General features: G+C 44.8%; 1 protein-coding gene across 2 annotated transcripts; it reads right to left on the bottom strand.

The window, feature by feature from the left end:
* Window positions 1-742: 742 nt before the first annotated feature.
* Window positions 743-17,459, bottom strand: LOC135391214 (zinc finger protein 316-like). Of its 2 annotated transcripts, none has more exons than XM_064621369.1 (9): window positions 17,162-17,459; window positions 14,296-14,406; window positions 12,077-12,129; window positions 11,871-11,967; window positions 10,952-11,049; window positions 10,810-10,864; window positions 8,805-9,065; window positions 4,626-4,891; window positions 743-3,806 (listed from the first exon to the last, which is right to left on the bottom strand). In XM_064621369.1, exons 2-9 carry the CDS (start codon window positions 14,402-14,404, stop codon window positions 3,516-3,518), a joined length of 1,230 nt encoding a protein of 409 aa, XP_064477439.1. In that variant the 5' UTR covers window positions 14,405-14,406; window positions 17,162-17,459; the 3' UTR covers window positions 743-3,515. The 2 variants fall into 2 exon arrangements, with proteins under 2 accessions (XP_064477439.1, XP_064477438.1); XM_064621368.1 differs by lacking the exon at window positions 17,162-17,459 and adding an exon at window positions 14,561-14,660.
* Between the last annotated feature and the right edge of the window lie 567 nt (window positions 17,460-18,026).

An 18,026-nucleotide genomic window follows, 5' to 3' on the forward strand; every position in this document is an offset into this window, starting at 1 on the left:
TGCCCGATACGTTGTGGCACAGAGTTGAGGTCCTCTTCGCCGTGCCCCGGCTCCGGTGGAGTGTCATTTAGTTGCTCTTCCAGCCTCCCGTCCAGCATCGCGATAGGAAACATTTCCTTCTTCTGGCAGTTGAGATCAATTAGCAGGTGTGAATTTCGCGCTGCATTGCAACACAGGGTGCCGCGTTCGTACTGTAGCAGAAGTGCTAAATCTTGTTCGAGCAGGGATTCGCCGGGCCCTTCGTAGAGAGAGAGAGCTGTGCTGAGAGCCATGCACTTCGCAAGGCGATGGCAGACGTCTTCGGTCCTCTTTGAAGAAGATAGAGGTACGTATCTGCTTCACTTTTAGGTGGCCATGTCAATTGTCCCGTTGTCACGTACGCAACTTTCCGGGAGTCTTCGGTCGTTACATGGTGACGTCCAACACACATATTAATCTATGGAGATCATATTGCTCTTGAGTTGGCATCTACGTAGTCCTAGTCAAGTCCGTGTGAAACGTTAGAAGGAACCAATCGTGTGGCTGATCTTCCGCTCCGATGCGAATACACGGGTGGTGTTGTGGGGAGTGAAATAATGAGCTCCTTCACAATCGGGATCGAAGTCCTATTGTGTCCAAAAAGGTCAAAAGAGCTTTGAGCGCAGGGCGCTGGTGGGCAGGATTCGGTCAGGGACCAAGCAGTTTTGATAGAGAGACGAGGCGAGAGTCCTATAACCGACGGGTACAACAAGACGTAACACACTGGTTTTTACAGGCATGTTTATTAATGCAATAACATAGAAACAGTAACAGCAAAATGCAACAATAATATAAATATATACTTCTTTTTGCGTTATGACTAGGGGACAATTAAGCGCCGATACTGTGGTGTGCTCTCGCTTTTCGCGACTCTATAGTCTACAGGGTGCTCCAAGATTTATAGAAAAAGACGAAACGCTCTATACGCAAGCGAAACACAGCGAATGTTGTTAGCCTTTCGTTTATCCCTGGCTGTCAGTATACTTTTCATTGCGCCTAATTGATTGAGTAGGGTAATCAGCTAACTATTAGAATATTAGTTGGCGCTTTTCAGAGCAAAGGTTGTAGCACACACGACAGATGTGTGTCCAAAAAAGTACGCAGGAGTGTCTTTTTTTTCTTTTTCGACCTAAAAGAAAAGTCTGTTCTCAATAATTGAGTTCAGTGAAAAAATTTCAATAAGAAAAGCTCAATTGCAATTAGCATATACAAAGGCAGTTATGACAGCGGATACCTTCAGTCGATTTCATTCGCATAGACACACCTTGATACGCCAAAGGCTACTATCACAATTGTGTGATAACTGAATTACAGTGTCTAACATTTAGTCATATACCAGGTACTCAGACAGTGGAGAGAATTTTAAAAAGAAAAGGAGATAGATGCCATCAGTGATGAGGACTTCTGCTTCTCATAAAATAATAATACTGTATGCACACTCCTCGAACAATTACGACTAGCACGGCACTCTCTATACCAGGCCACACTGTGCAATACCGCTCTCTGTAACAACAAAACGAGTAGGTGGACCCACGTTTTCCTCTCGATTGTACAACGTACCCTGGAACCACAGCAACATCAACGGCACTGCCACTCTAAACGTTCTCCAACTCGACACGCAACAGGCATATATTTAAAAAGAAACGGAACGTAAAATGGAAAGCGAGTAAAATTTACAATAATAGGGTGTCGTTTGAGTGCTCTGACGCATCATCGAGCGGACACGCATACAAACATGTTATACTTTAATCTAGAACATCGTGACACTCTGTGTGGATATACACACGGTATTTGAGTGCACATTCAGTATGCACGCGCTATGTATGGACAGAATTTTATAAAGAGCGGAAATGCTTCGTTTTCTTTTTCTTTTCTTTTTTTTTCTGAGAAACGGCAACAGTATCACCGCACTAAAAGGAACATACGTTGTCATTGCACTGAGCTTCTACATTTCGTAACTACATTAGTGAAACCTAGACAACGCCCCAGGAGATTACTATATAGTGCAACCAAAAAGGTGTCTCACTTGACCTAAGTCGGCATTTATTGAACTGCTTCAGCTAAATATACTAATATTCAATTGGCCAATTGACGAATATCGCCATTTATTGTAACTGAAAAAAAAAAATGCATTTTCACGTTTTATAAAATACTGCCCATAATGGGTGCAGGCACCCGTAAAACTTACACATTATACATGCAATGGCACCATGGGAAGATATATGTATGTATTTGTACTGGTGCAACAACGGTGCAAACGCACGAACATGTTTATGGTAGGTGAACAATGTGCAGTGGAACAAATGTGAAGGACGTATACACGACATGATTACCGAGTAAACAAATTAGGCGATGTACGGTTTTCACACATTGCACTCAATTGTATAGGAGTTCTTGTATAACGATGCTTTGGCGACAAGCAGCAAAGTGACTGTATAGAAAATTCAGTTCTGACTAGTTGGATTACACGAAGCATTCTGAGGCTAAGCGCAAAATATGTCACGTCATTGGATAAACAACGTGGGGGCCGTTTATTCCTCACAGCGACTCAATAGGCCCACGCTCGTAACATACCCGCTGGTTGGTGTTTGTGAATTCGTATCAGTCTTAGGACCATAATGGACCAGTAAATATGTGGGTCTCCTCCGACACATGGAATAATAATGTGGCACCTATAATTTACCAAAGGCAGAAACATAATGCGCCCCTGTCAGGGGTCTTTCTAGAACCTTTCGCGCTCAACAACGAACAAGGGCACGATGGCATGCAACAAAGAAATTTCACTTCACGTCGACCATCCATTTTAAGTCTAGAAGTCAGCATTGTAAAATGAAAGCAACAAACCAAAAGAAGATAAAACAGTAATAGTGTAACTTAAAGGGCAAGTCCAGTCAAAAACAGTGCATGCGGGGATTACGAAGTCATTAAATCGTCAACTGCAACTGTACTATAGTCACTCCGTCAAGGATGCTGTAGTTTAGTACTGTTTCCATAGTACGATAGTACCATTCTAACATAAAAAATTCGGGATATAACCGGAGCTGTCCTTTAAAGTGCTCGACTTCTAAGAAATACTTCTAACAATATCAACGCTAACGCTCTGTCCAAGGCACGCATCTCAACAACAGGGACAAGGCATTCAGGAGTTATACTCGACTAGTAGTACTATCGACGAATATATGATGGAATACTGGTGCTCACTCTGCGGAATAAAAGAACACCACCATTATCATTTATATTACCAATTAATTACCATTATAATACCAATATTTTTTAAGCCATTACGAATTGCGTTACAAGAAACAGTAATATCTTGTTCAGCAAACGCCGTTCCAAGACCAACATGATAGGCGGGTGCCAATACGGACCCCTGCTTAACAACACTCGCTAAACTGATATCCCGCCTCACCATGCTGGCCTTTGCAAATGACTAGTACCGAGTTCAGTCCTGTCAAAACGGGACCGCGGAAGTTTTCCACCTATACTTCGGCGTGAGGTCATTGTGACGCTTGCCGATGGGTAACCATGTGTTGCCGCCAGTGAGTGACAATAAGGAATCCCTTGTGGCAGACGTCGCAGTTGTGGGGGAACTTTCGCGTGTGAATGCATATCTCGTGCCGCTTCATGTTTCGCAGGTGGCTGAAGCGCAGGTCGCAGTGGGAACACTTGTACGGCTGCTCTCCCGTGTGAGACCGCATGTGGACGTTGAGTGCAGAATTGTGCACGAAGCTCTTGTTGCACTCGGAGCACACGTAAGGTTTGTCACGCACGTGCGTGCGAAGATGGACCTGGAATGGGTAACGGATAAGGTGAAAATATTACTTCGTCAAGGAGAACAGCGACGGTCTCCTAGTTGTTCTCCAGTCACCCCATGGTAACGGACACTATATAGAGTCCCACGCGCCAGGCTCTGAACTTATCGAACGTCCTTAGTTGTTCAGCCTGGGACAAAAGTTTGCCGAACGCGGCACTGGCCTATGTCTTCGTCGGAGTGGCCCCCTGCTTGCTATCAATAAGATATCGAATAAGGAACGGGTGACCGCCTATGCTATCCTTATCTCAGTATGGGTGTCCGCTCCTGTTTGCTACTATAGGGTGGCGTTCCAATGAAGAAATGCGGCATTCCGGTGTTTCGTAAACTTTTGGTCCCAAGCTGCACCAAGCATACCTCGGTTGCCCAGTCGTTAACGTGTCATTTTGCTGCGCGCAAGATCGCGGGTTCGATCCCTGCCGAGGACTGTCGCAATGTGGAGGAGGCAAACATTGCTTCCATTACCGTGTATCGGAGATTTCCGGCGCACGTCATAAGAACCCCAGGTGGTCAAAATTATGGCACGTGCAGCATCTCGCCACACAAACAGGCTGACACGGCTTACGTGTAAACCTACTCCAATTACTTTTTACTTAAAGAACTCCAATTACTTTTTACTAAGCAGGAATGTTCCTAGCATCCCCGTCACCTCCTCTAGCACCCCCTAAAAAAAAAGAATAAAAAGCCAAAATACCTTTTAAAAAAAAATGTGTGAAAAGCGTGCAGACAAGGGCGTCACGGGATGAAGACCCTGCACGAATCTCCACCTTCCGGAGTATTCTTGGACGTTGCTTACCTGCAAGTAACTGGAGCAAGTGAAGCGGAGTCCGCAGACGTCGCACATGTAAGGCCGTTCACCGGTGTGCGTTCTCATATGAGTACGCAGGTTGCCGACGTACTTGTACGCCTTGCGACACTCGGGACATTCGTAGGTGCGTTCCTGCTCGGCGTGAGTTCGCATGTGTTTCGCCAGTTGAGTGGCTCGATCGAAAACTTCCCCGCAAGTGTTGCACACGTGGGTCCGTTCGGCCTCGCCGTTGGTCCCATTGTTCTCAGGATCGTCTGCGTGGCAGGAGGTTCAAGGTCAATCAGGTCTACAAAAATTGTGATCAGGTACAACTGGGCCGCAGACACTTTCAAGGAACAAAAATTACGATTATTCAAATGAAGATTAAAACCGTGACAGAGGCCGAATTGAGGATCGTGTCGTTTACCGTACGTAACCGAGAACACCAAACGTGCATAGACGGTTGGTTACAACTTCGGCGGCTATACTTTATCATCCTGCACATGGCCCTGAGGGAGTAACCACCTACCAGAACCCCGTTCGTCTCATGCATTTCTATTTTCCTCAGTTTTTATGCCACATATCACATTAACTAAAACGATCGACAGCAGTATACTTTACATGAAGTAGCTTAAGTAAGTACCGTTACATGAAGTGTCAGTTATGAAGTTACAAGTCGACAGAACTGAATAAGGCGGCAACCGCATGGAGCACTTTTGCCAACTGAATGGCAGCAGAACTTGAACGGAACTGTGACCTACTAAGCGAACAATAGACGACGGACCGATGAGCCGGTTTCTGCCAAGGATATTATTTAGTCTGAGGAAAGGAAGTGACACCACCCGACGGAACCGTGTGCGCCAATGAAAACACGCTTCACAGGAAATGCTACAAGCACGTGACAAAGTGACCGTGACCGTGCCTGTGACCGCTTTATTATTATTATTTTTTTCCTTCGGGCTTTGCCTTCTTCGCCCTGCCTCCTAGAAGGACACGCAGACCTGTCGTGTGAACTTCAAGGAGGCCACCCTTTTGGAAAGTCAGACTTGTTCAGTATAAGGACATCCACTTAAAATATATCGTTTGGCAGGAGGTGCCAAGGTGTGTGCAAGGCGAAGGTGACTAAATGAAAGATTATTATTGAAATGAAAGATTACTTATTATTGAAAGATTCATTACTAAATGAAAGATTATATTATTTCTGGCACATGGCAAATCGGAAATGTGTGAGGAGATAACGGTAACAAAAATGCAGTCTGATATTTCTTTAGTGAGCATTGCTAGTAGTTCGCTCATACTCGTAAGTAGTTCGAAACATTCTCTTCATATCTCAAAATTTTTTGTAAACACCTGATTTCTAGATATTATTAGCACCGTACCTTTTCAAGAACCGCTAAAATATCATTTATGTTACTAAACAATGCGTACAGCAGTTTACTACAATAAGCATTGCCACATCGCGTGCAACAAGCGGTCTTAAACGCGAGGCCGACGCTTCACCATGACAACCTCAACGTGAACATTCTGCTCCATGCGGTTGCATAGCTTCGATACCGTTCTGTTCACGCTGAGTTGGCGCTCCGTTGGCAGGATTCAGTTGGCAAAAGTTGCTCCATGCGGTTGCCGCCTTAGTCGATCTATCGTCTGCATGTAAACCGGTATTATATCGACTTAAAAGAGGAGGCGACACAGTATTCAATCAACAACCAGCGCCAAAACGCAGCGCAAAGAGAAACACGACGCCACAGCGGTGAACGTCCAACTTCCGCTCGGCTTGTGTAGTTCAGACCACAAATGTCGACTGCACTCGACTGACTGAACTCTACTGAAAGAAGAATAACTGGTGGCGCAGATTTCAACGCACCATGTCCAAAAAACTACAAGTGACAGCTGTCTGATTATGAAGAGAACGGCGTGCCAAAAGGCTGCAAAAATATTTGAGAAATGAAAGAATTTACGCGATGACACAGTTGTGTGTAGCGTATCTAAATTTCAAGGTTACAATTCAAAGATGAGGGTGGCGCTCCGGTTGAGGATCAGTTGACTGAATCCTGCATAGCTCTATGGCGCCTTAGTCGACAGCCATGTAAACCATTGACCGTCTTTGACAATCGGTCGACTGTGGCCTTCAGTCGACATGTCCGTCCATGTAAACGCAGGTAATGTTCGGTGGCATGCCGAAAAATAAATAAAATAAAAAGCCTGCTTGTTGTATACCCACAGCCGTTTATGTTTCCAAGAGTTGGGTCACTCGGAGGAGCTTAAAATGCATGACGCAGAATACGTCACCACGCCCTCGCCTTCTCCCGCGCTCGACGTCATCTTCACACGGTCGTCAGAGGCTGTCGACGGCGCCTATGTTTACACACTTGCATGGGGCATCATGGACATCTATCAATATATTACCCATATATATACTTTATTTCGATCGGTATCCTCGTTACACGTTTGCGACTGCTTTCTTTACTCGTAACCACATATGCAGCGCGAATAATCTAACATTTTTCAATGAGAGCGGTACGACACATTATAGCTACATATTGATATTTTACAATATATCACATACCGTTCATTTCAGGAATGGTTGAACCGAAAATATTGTATTATTCATCAGTAGCAAAATAAGGTGCGAAGTATCTAAACGTTTTTTTTTATTTTCTTCTAATTTCTCTATCATATTTTCCAACGCTTTTTAAAAATCAAAACCTTTTCTGATGTTCATATGCTGTGTTCATGGTAAAGTTCAAGTTATTATTAATCAAATGATGAAAACATACACAAAATTCGGGTGCATTGGATTTCTTACTTCAGACTATTTTTGTCTCTCCTTGTCGTCGACACTGGCAATCTTGCATGACAAGTTATCATTTTTTGCTGTACTCCGTATTTGTGAGTCGCTCCTGTGGGTGTACGCCCACGTGGCGCGCGAAACAATGACCCGCGCCATTTCTACACGGACAGACGCTCGGGAGGCCAGCGTCCTCTCCATGGGCTCGTTGGGCTTCCGAGGGGGCGCCCTCGGTCACTGCCATCAGTGCCACCTGTGCTGGCAAGTATAAGTTATTACCAGCATTTATTTCAGTTATTTCGCAGTCTCCTGCACTTATTTCATCAGGCATTATACACATTCACTAAGGTAGGCCGAACACAAGATAGAATTCACGCGATACCGCGTGAAATCGGCGACATCGTCATCTTGTAGAATATGCTGGAAAACTTTTCCTCTGACCGCCACCAGGGAAGAAAGCTGGCGCCGGTGTCGGTGTGCCAACATCTAGCCCAACGTCCCTACAGCAACAGACGGGAAGTTGTTTCCAAGGCTCAGGCAGCGAATAAAAGTCCGCGTTCGTCCTGGAATTCCCGGCCACTTTGCTCGGCCCTCGTGACCTCCTTTCCACCTCATTATCCCTCGCAGTAAAAATAGGTGTCCCAACAGAAGACTGCAAGTATGTTATAGACCTGGGTTTTAAAGAAGAAGAGGACCCTTTCGCTTTCTTTAGGAACACCTATGCAATTAACTCAGCTGTCTGCGCACCTGTACAGTTTCCCTCTCTTCCCCATTGCACGTGGTTCGACCTCATTGGTCCGTCTCCCAGATAAAGGGGCCAGATTTCGAGGTAAGGCGCACTTGGTTTCTACCTGTGGACCCATGTCGCTCTACGAATACCCTCTTATTGCTGCCTTATGAGTAGACAGACACCTCGTCACGTGGTATCACCAAACTTGACCCATTCCCCTGTGCAGACACGACGTGTCGTAGCGTAATCGCTGCATTTTTGGCGACGAGGGCGATAACACAGTGAAGACCATGAGTTGCTCAAGAAAGAAGAGGCACGTTCATTGAGCGCTTCACAAGACATCAGAATCTCAAAGGTTCATGAAAACAAAGTAAAAAAATACTGATGATTTTATCCGTCCGGGTGAAGAGCGTCTCACGTGCTACGTCGATCTACGTTGTCTCAGATGACACGGAAGTGGCACATTCTATATAGCTGACCTCACTAAGAAGTGTCAGTCATTTCAAGATGTCTGCGTGGCACCCGCACACAATTCACTCGCCCGAAACGTCGTAAAAAGGAAAAGTGACGTGTCTACTCTGCGTCGCGTCTCATTGTTTACACTACTTAATTTATGACCCATACGGGACTTTTGTCGCCCAAAACAGCAGTATACGCTGGCGGTTTTTACCTGTATCCTTGGAGTCCTGGTGGAGACGCGAATGGACCCGCAAGTACTTGCGACGGGCAAAACATTTCTGGCAGACGACACATTTGTGTGGTCGTTCCCCCGTGTGGATTCGTTGATGGTCCCGCAATGTCGACCCGCTATCCGTTGAATATGGACAATACTGGCACTGATGGATTTTTTTCGATGGCTTCGTTTTTCCGGCTCCGCTGTGCTTTTTGAGCGCTGTCGTCTTACTTACAGTGGACCCCTTCCACGTTATACCTGCAAGCAGAGGTAAGAAGTAAACAAAGTCGTTTGTGCTAGTCAGATGACCTGAAATAACACAAGCATCCAAAATAACACAGCTACCTCGAAATAACGAGCTGCTTCAAAGGCTCCGTAATGTGAAAAGCCTGTGTCTGGGCACAACTATAGTCAGTGACAACATAAGTCATGCACTTGAACCCGCCCCCACACAAGAATCGCTCCGCGCGCGCGAATGTAGTGCAGCGCGGCCAAGTGGGGACTGGGGGGAGAGAGAGAGCCAGTACTGCATCGCGAAGCGGGGGCGTCGTGCAAAAGCTGGTAGCCAATCGCAGGAGCTTTCCACGGATGAGTGGGCGGTCCCAATTGTAGGACTTAAGTTGTCAGTGACTATACACTCTAAAGACAGAGCTTCATAGCATAGCACGCTGTGCGCCAGCCATTGCTGCCAATGATGGGGTTATCGCTTCTGATTCGAAGAGAGAGGGGGGCGTAAGGATTTTTGTGGCAATTTGAATATATGATAATTGCCACAAAAAGGCGTACGCCCACCTCTCTCTTCGAATAAGAAGCGATTACCCTACAGTTCGTGGCAATGGTTGGCGCACAACGTGCTATGCGGTGAAGCTCTGTTTTTAGAGTGTGAAGGGACAGGACGGACACGCGCCTGTTCCTCCTGTACACTCTTAAAAATGAACTTCACCGCATAGCACGCTCCTAGCCAACCATCATCTCAAATGATATCGTTATCTGCCTTGATTTGTTGAAAACGGGAGGAGTACGCCTTTTTTGTGACAATTATGAACAGCATAAGTGTCACAAAAAGGCGTACGCCTCCCGTTTTCAACAAATCAGGGTAGATAACGATATCATTCGGGATGATGGTTGGCTAGGAGCGTGCTATGCGGTGAAGTTCATTTTTAAGAGTGTACACTCTCAAAACAGAGCTTCCCCACATAGCACGATGAAGGCCAACCATTGCACAGAGTGATACACTCTTAAAAATGAACTTCACCGCATAGCACGCTCCTAGCCAACCATTATCTCGAATGATATCGTTATCTTTCCTGATTTGTTGAAAACGGGAGGCGTACGCCTTTCCTGTGACAATTATGAACAGCATAAGTGTCACAGAAACGGCGTACGCCTCCCGTTTTCAACAAATCAGGACAGATAACGATATCATTCGAGATGATGGTTGGCTAGGAGCGTGCTATGCGGTGAAGTTCATTTTTAAGAGTGTACCTTTATCCTCCCGATTTGTGGTAAGCGCGGGGCGTACGCCTTGTTTGGAACCGCATAAGCGTTCCAAAAAGCCGTACGCCTCCCGTATTTAACCAATTCAGAACGACAGAACGACAGAACGATTTCATTATCGATGGCAATTGGCTAAGAGCGTACTTTGTGGTGAAGTTCTGTTTTTAGAGTGAAACACAGTGCCCAGACTCAGGCTTTTCACATTATGGAGTCTGCTGGCCGGCATCTATGCCATACTCTCAATTACTTCAATACAATACCGTGTGCTCGGAAGCTACAGTTCCATGTTCATGGTTTGGGTATGTTGCTCTGTTCAGAAAGGATAGTTTTTCGAAATTATTCGGGGTCTTTCTACAGCTGATTCGGCTGAAATTGTATTTACAAAATGTCATTGAAAAATCGTTACATGACCAGACTGCCAAGCTAGTTTGCCCCTTGGTACTCCTTCTATGATACTTTCTCCATCCTTATAAGAGTGCATGCCAAACAACGCGTCATTGCTTACTGTCTTGAGGTGAGACCGCTTCCGGAGAAGTTGAATTCCAAGACGGTTTCCCGTTCTGCGATACATTTTAACAGGTAATGATTGATATGAAATGGCGCAATACGCATACCACAACAGTGTGATATTAGATGCTGGTTCTGACCTGTAGTATTTCCTCCTGGCACGCTTGCAGTGGAATGTCGGTGGGGTTGTCGTCGTCTGTTCTTGTAACCGGACCGTCGTTTCTCAACTGGGGATAATCTACAACCGAATCCGTGGGCATCATTATAATTACTTTCTTTGTATTTTCGATTAAGTCATAGTCACTGCCATTAAAGGAACTGTAAAACAGCAGACGAGCAGTACATGTTGCGCCGTGATTTCAGTTTATTGCTTGTAAATCCAGCGCAACAAGTTATGCACGTGACAGATCACTCCTGTTACACGGGCAGTTTCCAATGATGATTGAAACCAATGACCATTGAACACACGCGTAGCGCCATCTAGCGTGTAACGTGTGAACTACTACTACGTGTAACTACTCGGAGAGCATTGGATCCAATTCTGTTTGAGACGTTACCACGTTGCACGCTAAGTGCCGCTGCGCGTATGTCCAATGGTAATTGGTTTTAATCATCCTTGAAGACTGTCCGTGCAACAGGAGTATTAATATTTTGAATATCCTAGCAGAATTGCGATAAAAGTGCTGGGGGCGACGTCTGGTGGGAAGTATAATCCTCCATTTGTCAAGCAACAGTGATCTACGTTCTCGAGAATGATTTGCTGCTCCTGACGGCTGCGCAGCCGTTACATAGCCAACACCGTTTCGTTTTAGACTCAGTGTGGTGCGCATAAAATGTAGCTTTGCCGCCGTTGTTGACGAACAATGCGAAGTTAGTGGGAACTTCGACACACTGTTGCCCGTCGTTTTCAATTTTAATTTTTTTGTACGAGTGTGGCAGATGGGAAGAAATTTGTGACGTCGGAATTTACAGACGGCTCATGCTATCGAACCGATAAATTTTGTTAGATTGCGTATCTCCTGCTTTACGGTACTGTTCAGATGACATTCCCAAGTGTACCTCTATCGCGGCGGCATTCTTCGTCCTCAAGCTCATGTTCAGACGTCGTCGGACTAGTTAACTCGGCGCTGGGACTTCTCCTTTCTTCCTTCTTTATCTGCAATGCAGGAAGCGTGCCGTGAAATTTAAAAGAAAAATCACTACGAAGGGACAAACGAATATTGCGTGGAAGTACCGTCAACTATTTTTATCGAGTAAGTACTTGCTTTGGCACTGATGTGGATAGGTCCCCGAACTGGGTAGATGTCTGGAGTAACGTCTGAAAAGAATGTTGACAACATTGCTTTTAGCCTATAATGCCATAACTCTAATCGCAACCACCAATCCACATTAAACTGTGATTGTGATTGTGAGTTTAATGGCGCAGCGACAACTGAGATCATAAACATTAAAGTGGTTAGGAAGCGGTGTGTATAGGAACACAATATACGAGGTCTGTTCCAAAAGTATAATGATTTTTTTTTTTCTACATCCTCAGTGGTAGTGGAGGGGGATCTAATTTATACCATCAGTCCTCCCACAGTTGGGTCTCCGAACGGTCTGTCCGTTCCAAAAGTGCACTTTTCTTTTTCAACCTGGTCACGGACGAAAATGCAGAGGATCGTCGACCGGCGTTACGCGATTGAATTTTGCGTGAAACTTGCCGCTGTCGGTCAACAGCGCTCTGGGCGGCATTGAGCGTCCAGACCCGACGAAAATGTGGTCGTTCTCAAAACTGCTATGAATTGGGACCGATATTTAAATATCGAGATGGGACAAATCCAGAATTTTCCGAACCCCAATCGCAATTCAAGGAACGTCCTACGAATGCACGAATCTCACGAATCTTCAGAAACGTTTCTTTAAAAAAAGTTTAAAAAGCCAAGGGGAGAAAAACACTTTGTTAACTTCGCTTAATGAAAAACAAATTAAGTATATTGTAAATATATTGTACAATATATAGGTATAATATATATACACGTGTATAACAAATTGCGAATTAAATAAGTAAATGTACTTTATTTGCTTTGCACTGGGCTTTCAGTGAGTCTCACTCTGACGGGAGGATGTCACGTTCCACGTGACCTTCTGACGCCACCCACTCAAACGTTGCCCACCTGGGCACTGGGCACTTGGGACGTGTACTTGTAAACACATGTTCTACGTGCACCCAAAGAGCTTCGGCTACTTTCCCACCGTAAACTAAATAATAGTTCACTTTCAGGAAAAAACATATGCTTTATCTTAGACGTAACTGATTTAAAGTTGTTCATCGACTACTACTAACTCTCATACATAAACTCTCGATTCTGAATTCTTTCTTCGTAGAACTAAAAAAAAGTCCAAAGCAAAACAATGTACTTTTAAACTTGTGGTGTAACAGGTCCTGCTTGAACTCTTTCAGTCCAGAGCAGTGTAAACAAACAAGAAAACACAGCTGAAAGTTTTAAATTGATGCAGGTTTTGTTAAAAAAAACACCAACATTCTCACCCGCTCAGGGTCTAGCCTACTGCATTTTTTATCAACTATGACACCCGATGTGCTGATGTCTTTCTGACATTACTGTCGGTGGAGGTGTGGTCAGGAACGTTTTCGACAGTTTCCTCAAATCAGGATATTTTTGGTGCCAATCGATTTGAAAGTCAATCACGCCTACGGCGGACTCCGGAGGCGCCTATTTTAAAAACAAACAAACAAGCGTGGTTGGTGGATTCGAAAGATTCGGTTCGCCGTTTACGGCACTAGGATTCGGACTCCCGAATCTCCGCCCAGGATTCAGGGATTCGGTTGGCTCATCGCTATTTAAATGTAAGGCTAACTTCGGATGACGTACCTACAGGTCCTCGAGCGTTTAAGAAGGGTTTTGCAAGCAAAGTGGGTCCTCCACATGTGCGCCGAGTCGCACATGATTGGCTGTGACGCAAGCTTTGGTACGGAGAAACATTCCCGCATTTCCCTGCCTACCCTGTAACCCTGACTTGGTGTCGTTCGACTTTTTGTGTTCCTCAAAACCAAAATTCACCTGACAGAACACCAGGAATTTTAGCACCATTGAAAAAGTCTAGTCAGGTGCGACGAGGGTTGGAGACAGCTTCTTATATGAAGATCTCCGCCATTACTATGGAGAATAGCGGCTTCGCTAGAATCACTGCGTTCAGTCCCAAGGAACTTACCTTGAAAGTGATGCAGTCAAATTGAATGTTTTGTTTTTCTGTCTTTTTTTTCTGTTTCATAGAAGTATCCTTTAATCATTCTCATTACTTTTGTGACAGACCTCGTATGTTACCCGTTGTTTTAAGTCGTTACTCAAGTTAACCGAATATATTATCCTGTGCATTCGTTGAGCTTTTTCTGCTTTTTGAATTGCTATCATCTGCCGGGCCCTCTTACCACTCAGAACGCGTTATTGTGTCGATCGAAAGAAAGGCATAGAAATTGATTTACACTCTTCTTCCTCAATGTCCGAGTCTGAAGAGGGGGGCTCTTGCTTGATAGTCAGGTTCCAGGGCTGCGACGCCGATGATTCTGCCGCGGGCTTCCCCAGCAGAGCCATACCTGCAATGCAGGTGTGTGTGTCTATACATGAATGTTTCTGTGTAAAGACTACATGGTATCACATGATACCAATAATGTAATATTAACGGTGTCTTAGGGAACGTAAGACTGTAATCGGAAACGGCAAATGGATGATGGGTATATTCACGCTTACACTGAAGTCTGCAATCACCGTGCTTAGAAGAGTAGTTCTTATCTCGATAACGATGGATTACAGAGGCCATGCCGATTCGCCACACCCAGGAAAGCACACTTCTTCTTCTACCTCCACAATTCGAAAATTTCTTCTTCCTTTGCTTCGTAATGGTGCATAGCGTTTGCAACCCCATCTGGGTCTGGGTCATCTTCATGTATAAGCACCGTCCGCTGTTTCAGGTTGTTCAAGCAAGAACATATGTGTGAGTAGCAAGGTCAGGGTAGAGCGTTGTGATGCTAAGAGAATTTTATAGTAACAATAGTAACGGAAATCCGTTTTATGTACTGGTGCAAGCATCGCCTGAACATACGACGTCATTCAGTGTGAGGTTCAGACGGTGGTGCTTTCCATAGGAACGGAGGTGAAAAAAAAAAAAAAAAAAAAAACGTGTAGTTGGTAGTCCCGACAGACTGGAAAAATATACAATGAAGCTTTTACATAAACTACAATGCGACAATATACAGTCTATACAATGTAACGAAAATACTCCAATATCCGCCGTGGCTGAACGCAGCAAACGGTGCTGAGATGTTGACACAAAAGAATGCTCCGAGTAGCAGGCATCATTTGAACTTCTTGGTGCATGCCGATTTCTTTCGTGTCTTTCTCTATTTATTCTTTTTTTTTTTCCTTTCTATTCTGGCAACATTAAACACCACGCTGGCAGGAGTCCAAGACGGAGAGAGAAACCTCTCCCTTCTTCTCACTCTCTGGGAGTCTATCTTCGTACATCCCGTTATCCGATTCAGCATTTCTCTGGGTGTTGCAGGCGGAGAAACTCGATGGGCTGCAGGGTGAAATGTGCAGTACCTATAAAAGGGCCTTGACTGACTTAGAACGCTCTTTCTTTCTGTTTACTTGTTTGCGTACAAGAGAGGTGTCATTTCCGGCAACAACGGTTATGTGCCCTGCTGGCAGCTTCATCCTTCCTCTCTCGCACTTTACTATTATTATTTTTTTGTCATTCTGTTTTCTATTCAGTTAGCGTATTTGCTACACGTTTGCCAAGCTGTTCTTGTAAGATTCGTGTACGTCATTTTTTTTTCTTTCTTATTTTTCTATTTCACTCTGATAATCGGCTGCATCTAATACCAAATGAGTTGTGCTATAGGGGAATTTTCCTTTGGAATTCATGATATCTTTCAAGTACTGTATGGTTTCATCATATGACAGCATCAAAATGCAACAACTAAAGGCTATTCGAAACAAGACAGGCGGCAATTGTTGTACATCGAAATACGTAGAAGAGAGGGAGGGAGGGAGAGGTAGGGGGGAAAGCTCTTTGATAAATGCCTGCTAATATTTAGAACGATTTTTATTTTTATTTTTATTTTATTTTTTGTCGCGTTTGAAGATGAAGATCCTATGTTGGATATAGCTGTGGCTGAGCCTTTCAATACCTGCACCTCTCCGGAAGTATGTCGGACAACATTGGTGAGATATTTTGTCTAAAAATAGTGCCTTCTCTTCTCATGTGGCGAATTTCCCCATTCATTATCAATAACTTATTGACTGTTGTTGTCCAATGGCTTGCTATACTTCAAAACTGTGATTCAACCTCGCTACCCTGTGGCATGATGACATGCAGAAGCACATAAGAAATCGACTTACAAGAAATAAAAATACGTGTGAGGCAATCTCGGTAAAAGTAAGGAGCCCGTTAAAAATGGTACATCCCGTTGCATGAAGTTATTTGTCACACCTTGGATCCATACCGAACTGAAGACTGTGAAAGGAAAATAGTGTCATAGGGGAATAGTGGTAGCATATTTTTATTGTATGCCATACAGTACTTTGGTTATAGTATTTTTTAGTATATTTTTTATTGTCCAGAAGGTTTATTGCCATGGTACTCACCCCATAAAGACATTCCTGGACGAAACTTACATATTTACACTGTCATTTCGTCTATCAATTATGGATCACATCTAGCGCAGAAGCATTATGCCTCGTTTTCTCTTTACGTGAGATTGATGAAACGTAGGTGTCGCGATTCTCATGGTGTCATTTTTCTCCCCAGATTGCCAGCATATATGTCTGTGTGGGTATTGCGCAACTACATTTCGCCACTAATTTTCTACGTAAAAAAGGAAAAAAAGAAAAGCAAACGGCAGAGACAGCGGCAAAATCAACAACGCCACAGTTTAAGCTCTTTCGGTTTGCATCGAACTCGGTATGATTCAGAGCGCTGCGTGAATCAGAAACATGCGGGTAACTACAGTTACACTCGCTCTGCGGAACGTCGATCAGCTGAGCCGCGGCTAAGCCTAAACAATGGGTGCCCTTCATTGAGCGGAGCAAAGGGCTACGCTGTTCGGAGCTGCTGTAAGTCACGCATTCGCGTAAAAAGAGAGATACACAGGCTTCGACATCCACCCCGGAATGATACTCTACCATACGCGTAAAAACTGCACCTTTTACCGATCACCCGCCTCACCAGTCGATACTACGATTTCAACCTTCCCGCCCGCAATGATTTTATTGTGAGGGCTCGTCTACTACGCTTCAGCCTCGACTTCTGCTGCTACATACTTGTACTATTCCTCAAAATAAGCTTACCGTACTCTGTAGTGTAGCTATGATCTTTGGCGTAGCGTTGACAATCCGGCAAACATAGTGGCTGTCCGCCGATGTGTCGCAGACGACATTTCGGCTCGCTCTACGTGGATGGCTGCAGCATGTCGTCTGCTCCGATGTTTCGGCTGGTCTTTCGGTCAAACAAAATGATGATCTAGCGTTCGGTATGGCTCTTATGGGGCCCCGGAAGGTGTTTTGGCGATGGGTTCAAGCAAGGGTCGTCGCCCCCCTATTGAGGAAGCACCCACACTGCTACCGTCGACGTCAGAAACGCCGCAACGTCGCGGCGTCTGCACTACTTCAGCGCCATCTCGGGAGCGCTGCGATGGTTAGTTGCGTTGGCGCGTTGGCGCTCAAGCCGCTCAAGAAATAATCTGCAATAAAACACAAACGGCTGTATCTGAAGGAAACCAGGCGCGCTGGATAGGCAATGCTCGCTAGGTTTCCGCTTGAAAGAGATCTGAAGTTACATGATGACGGCGTGCAGTTTTGGTCGTGCTCGGCATTTTTTCAGTACCGGCAGCTCTTGCAAATAAGAACTGCAAGTAGCAGGAGTCTGCCCGCAGGGATACTCGACTGTATGTGCGGGACTAACCAAACACTTTCTGCATTAGTATTCTGTTATTTCGTCTTCGTTCCCGCACTGGAGGGCGGGGGGATATATTTATTAGACCAAAGGAAAAAAATTGGGGAAAGGTCGGCCGAACGGGACGTCGGCTTGCTATTCCGCACGGAGGCTTTGCGATCTTTCATATTTTTTTTTATACCACGTGATTTCACATTTGGACAAACGACATTTCTACTAGTCATTCAGTGCAAGCGCGCTTTTCTTTTTCTTTTTTTTTTT

This window comes from Ornithodoros turicata, chromosome 4, assembly GCF_037126465.1.
Source record: "Ornithodoros turicata isolate Travis chromosome 4, ASM3712646v1, whole genome shotgun sequence".
In the NCBI taxonomy this organism is placed as follows: Eukaryota; Metazoa; Arthropoda; class Arachnida; order Ixodida; family Argasidae; genus Ornithodoros; species Ornithodoros turicata.

Coding starts and splice junctions, on each gene's coding strand:
- LOC135391214 (XM_064621368.1), bottom strand. CDS start 14,630: ATGGCCTCTGTAATCCATCGTTATCGAGATAAGAACTACTCTTCTAAG. Junction 14,407..14,560: donor CGGTGATTGCAGACTTCAGT/GTAAGCGTGAAT, acceptor CCTGCATTGCAG/GTATGGCTCTGCTGGGGAAG. Junction 11,968..12,076: donor CTATCCACATCAGTGCCAAA/GCAAGTACTTAC, acceptor CCTGCATTGCAG/ATAAAGAAGGAAGAAAGGAG.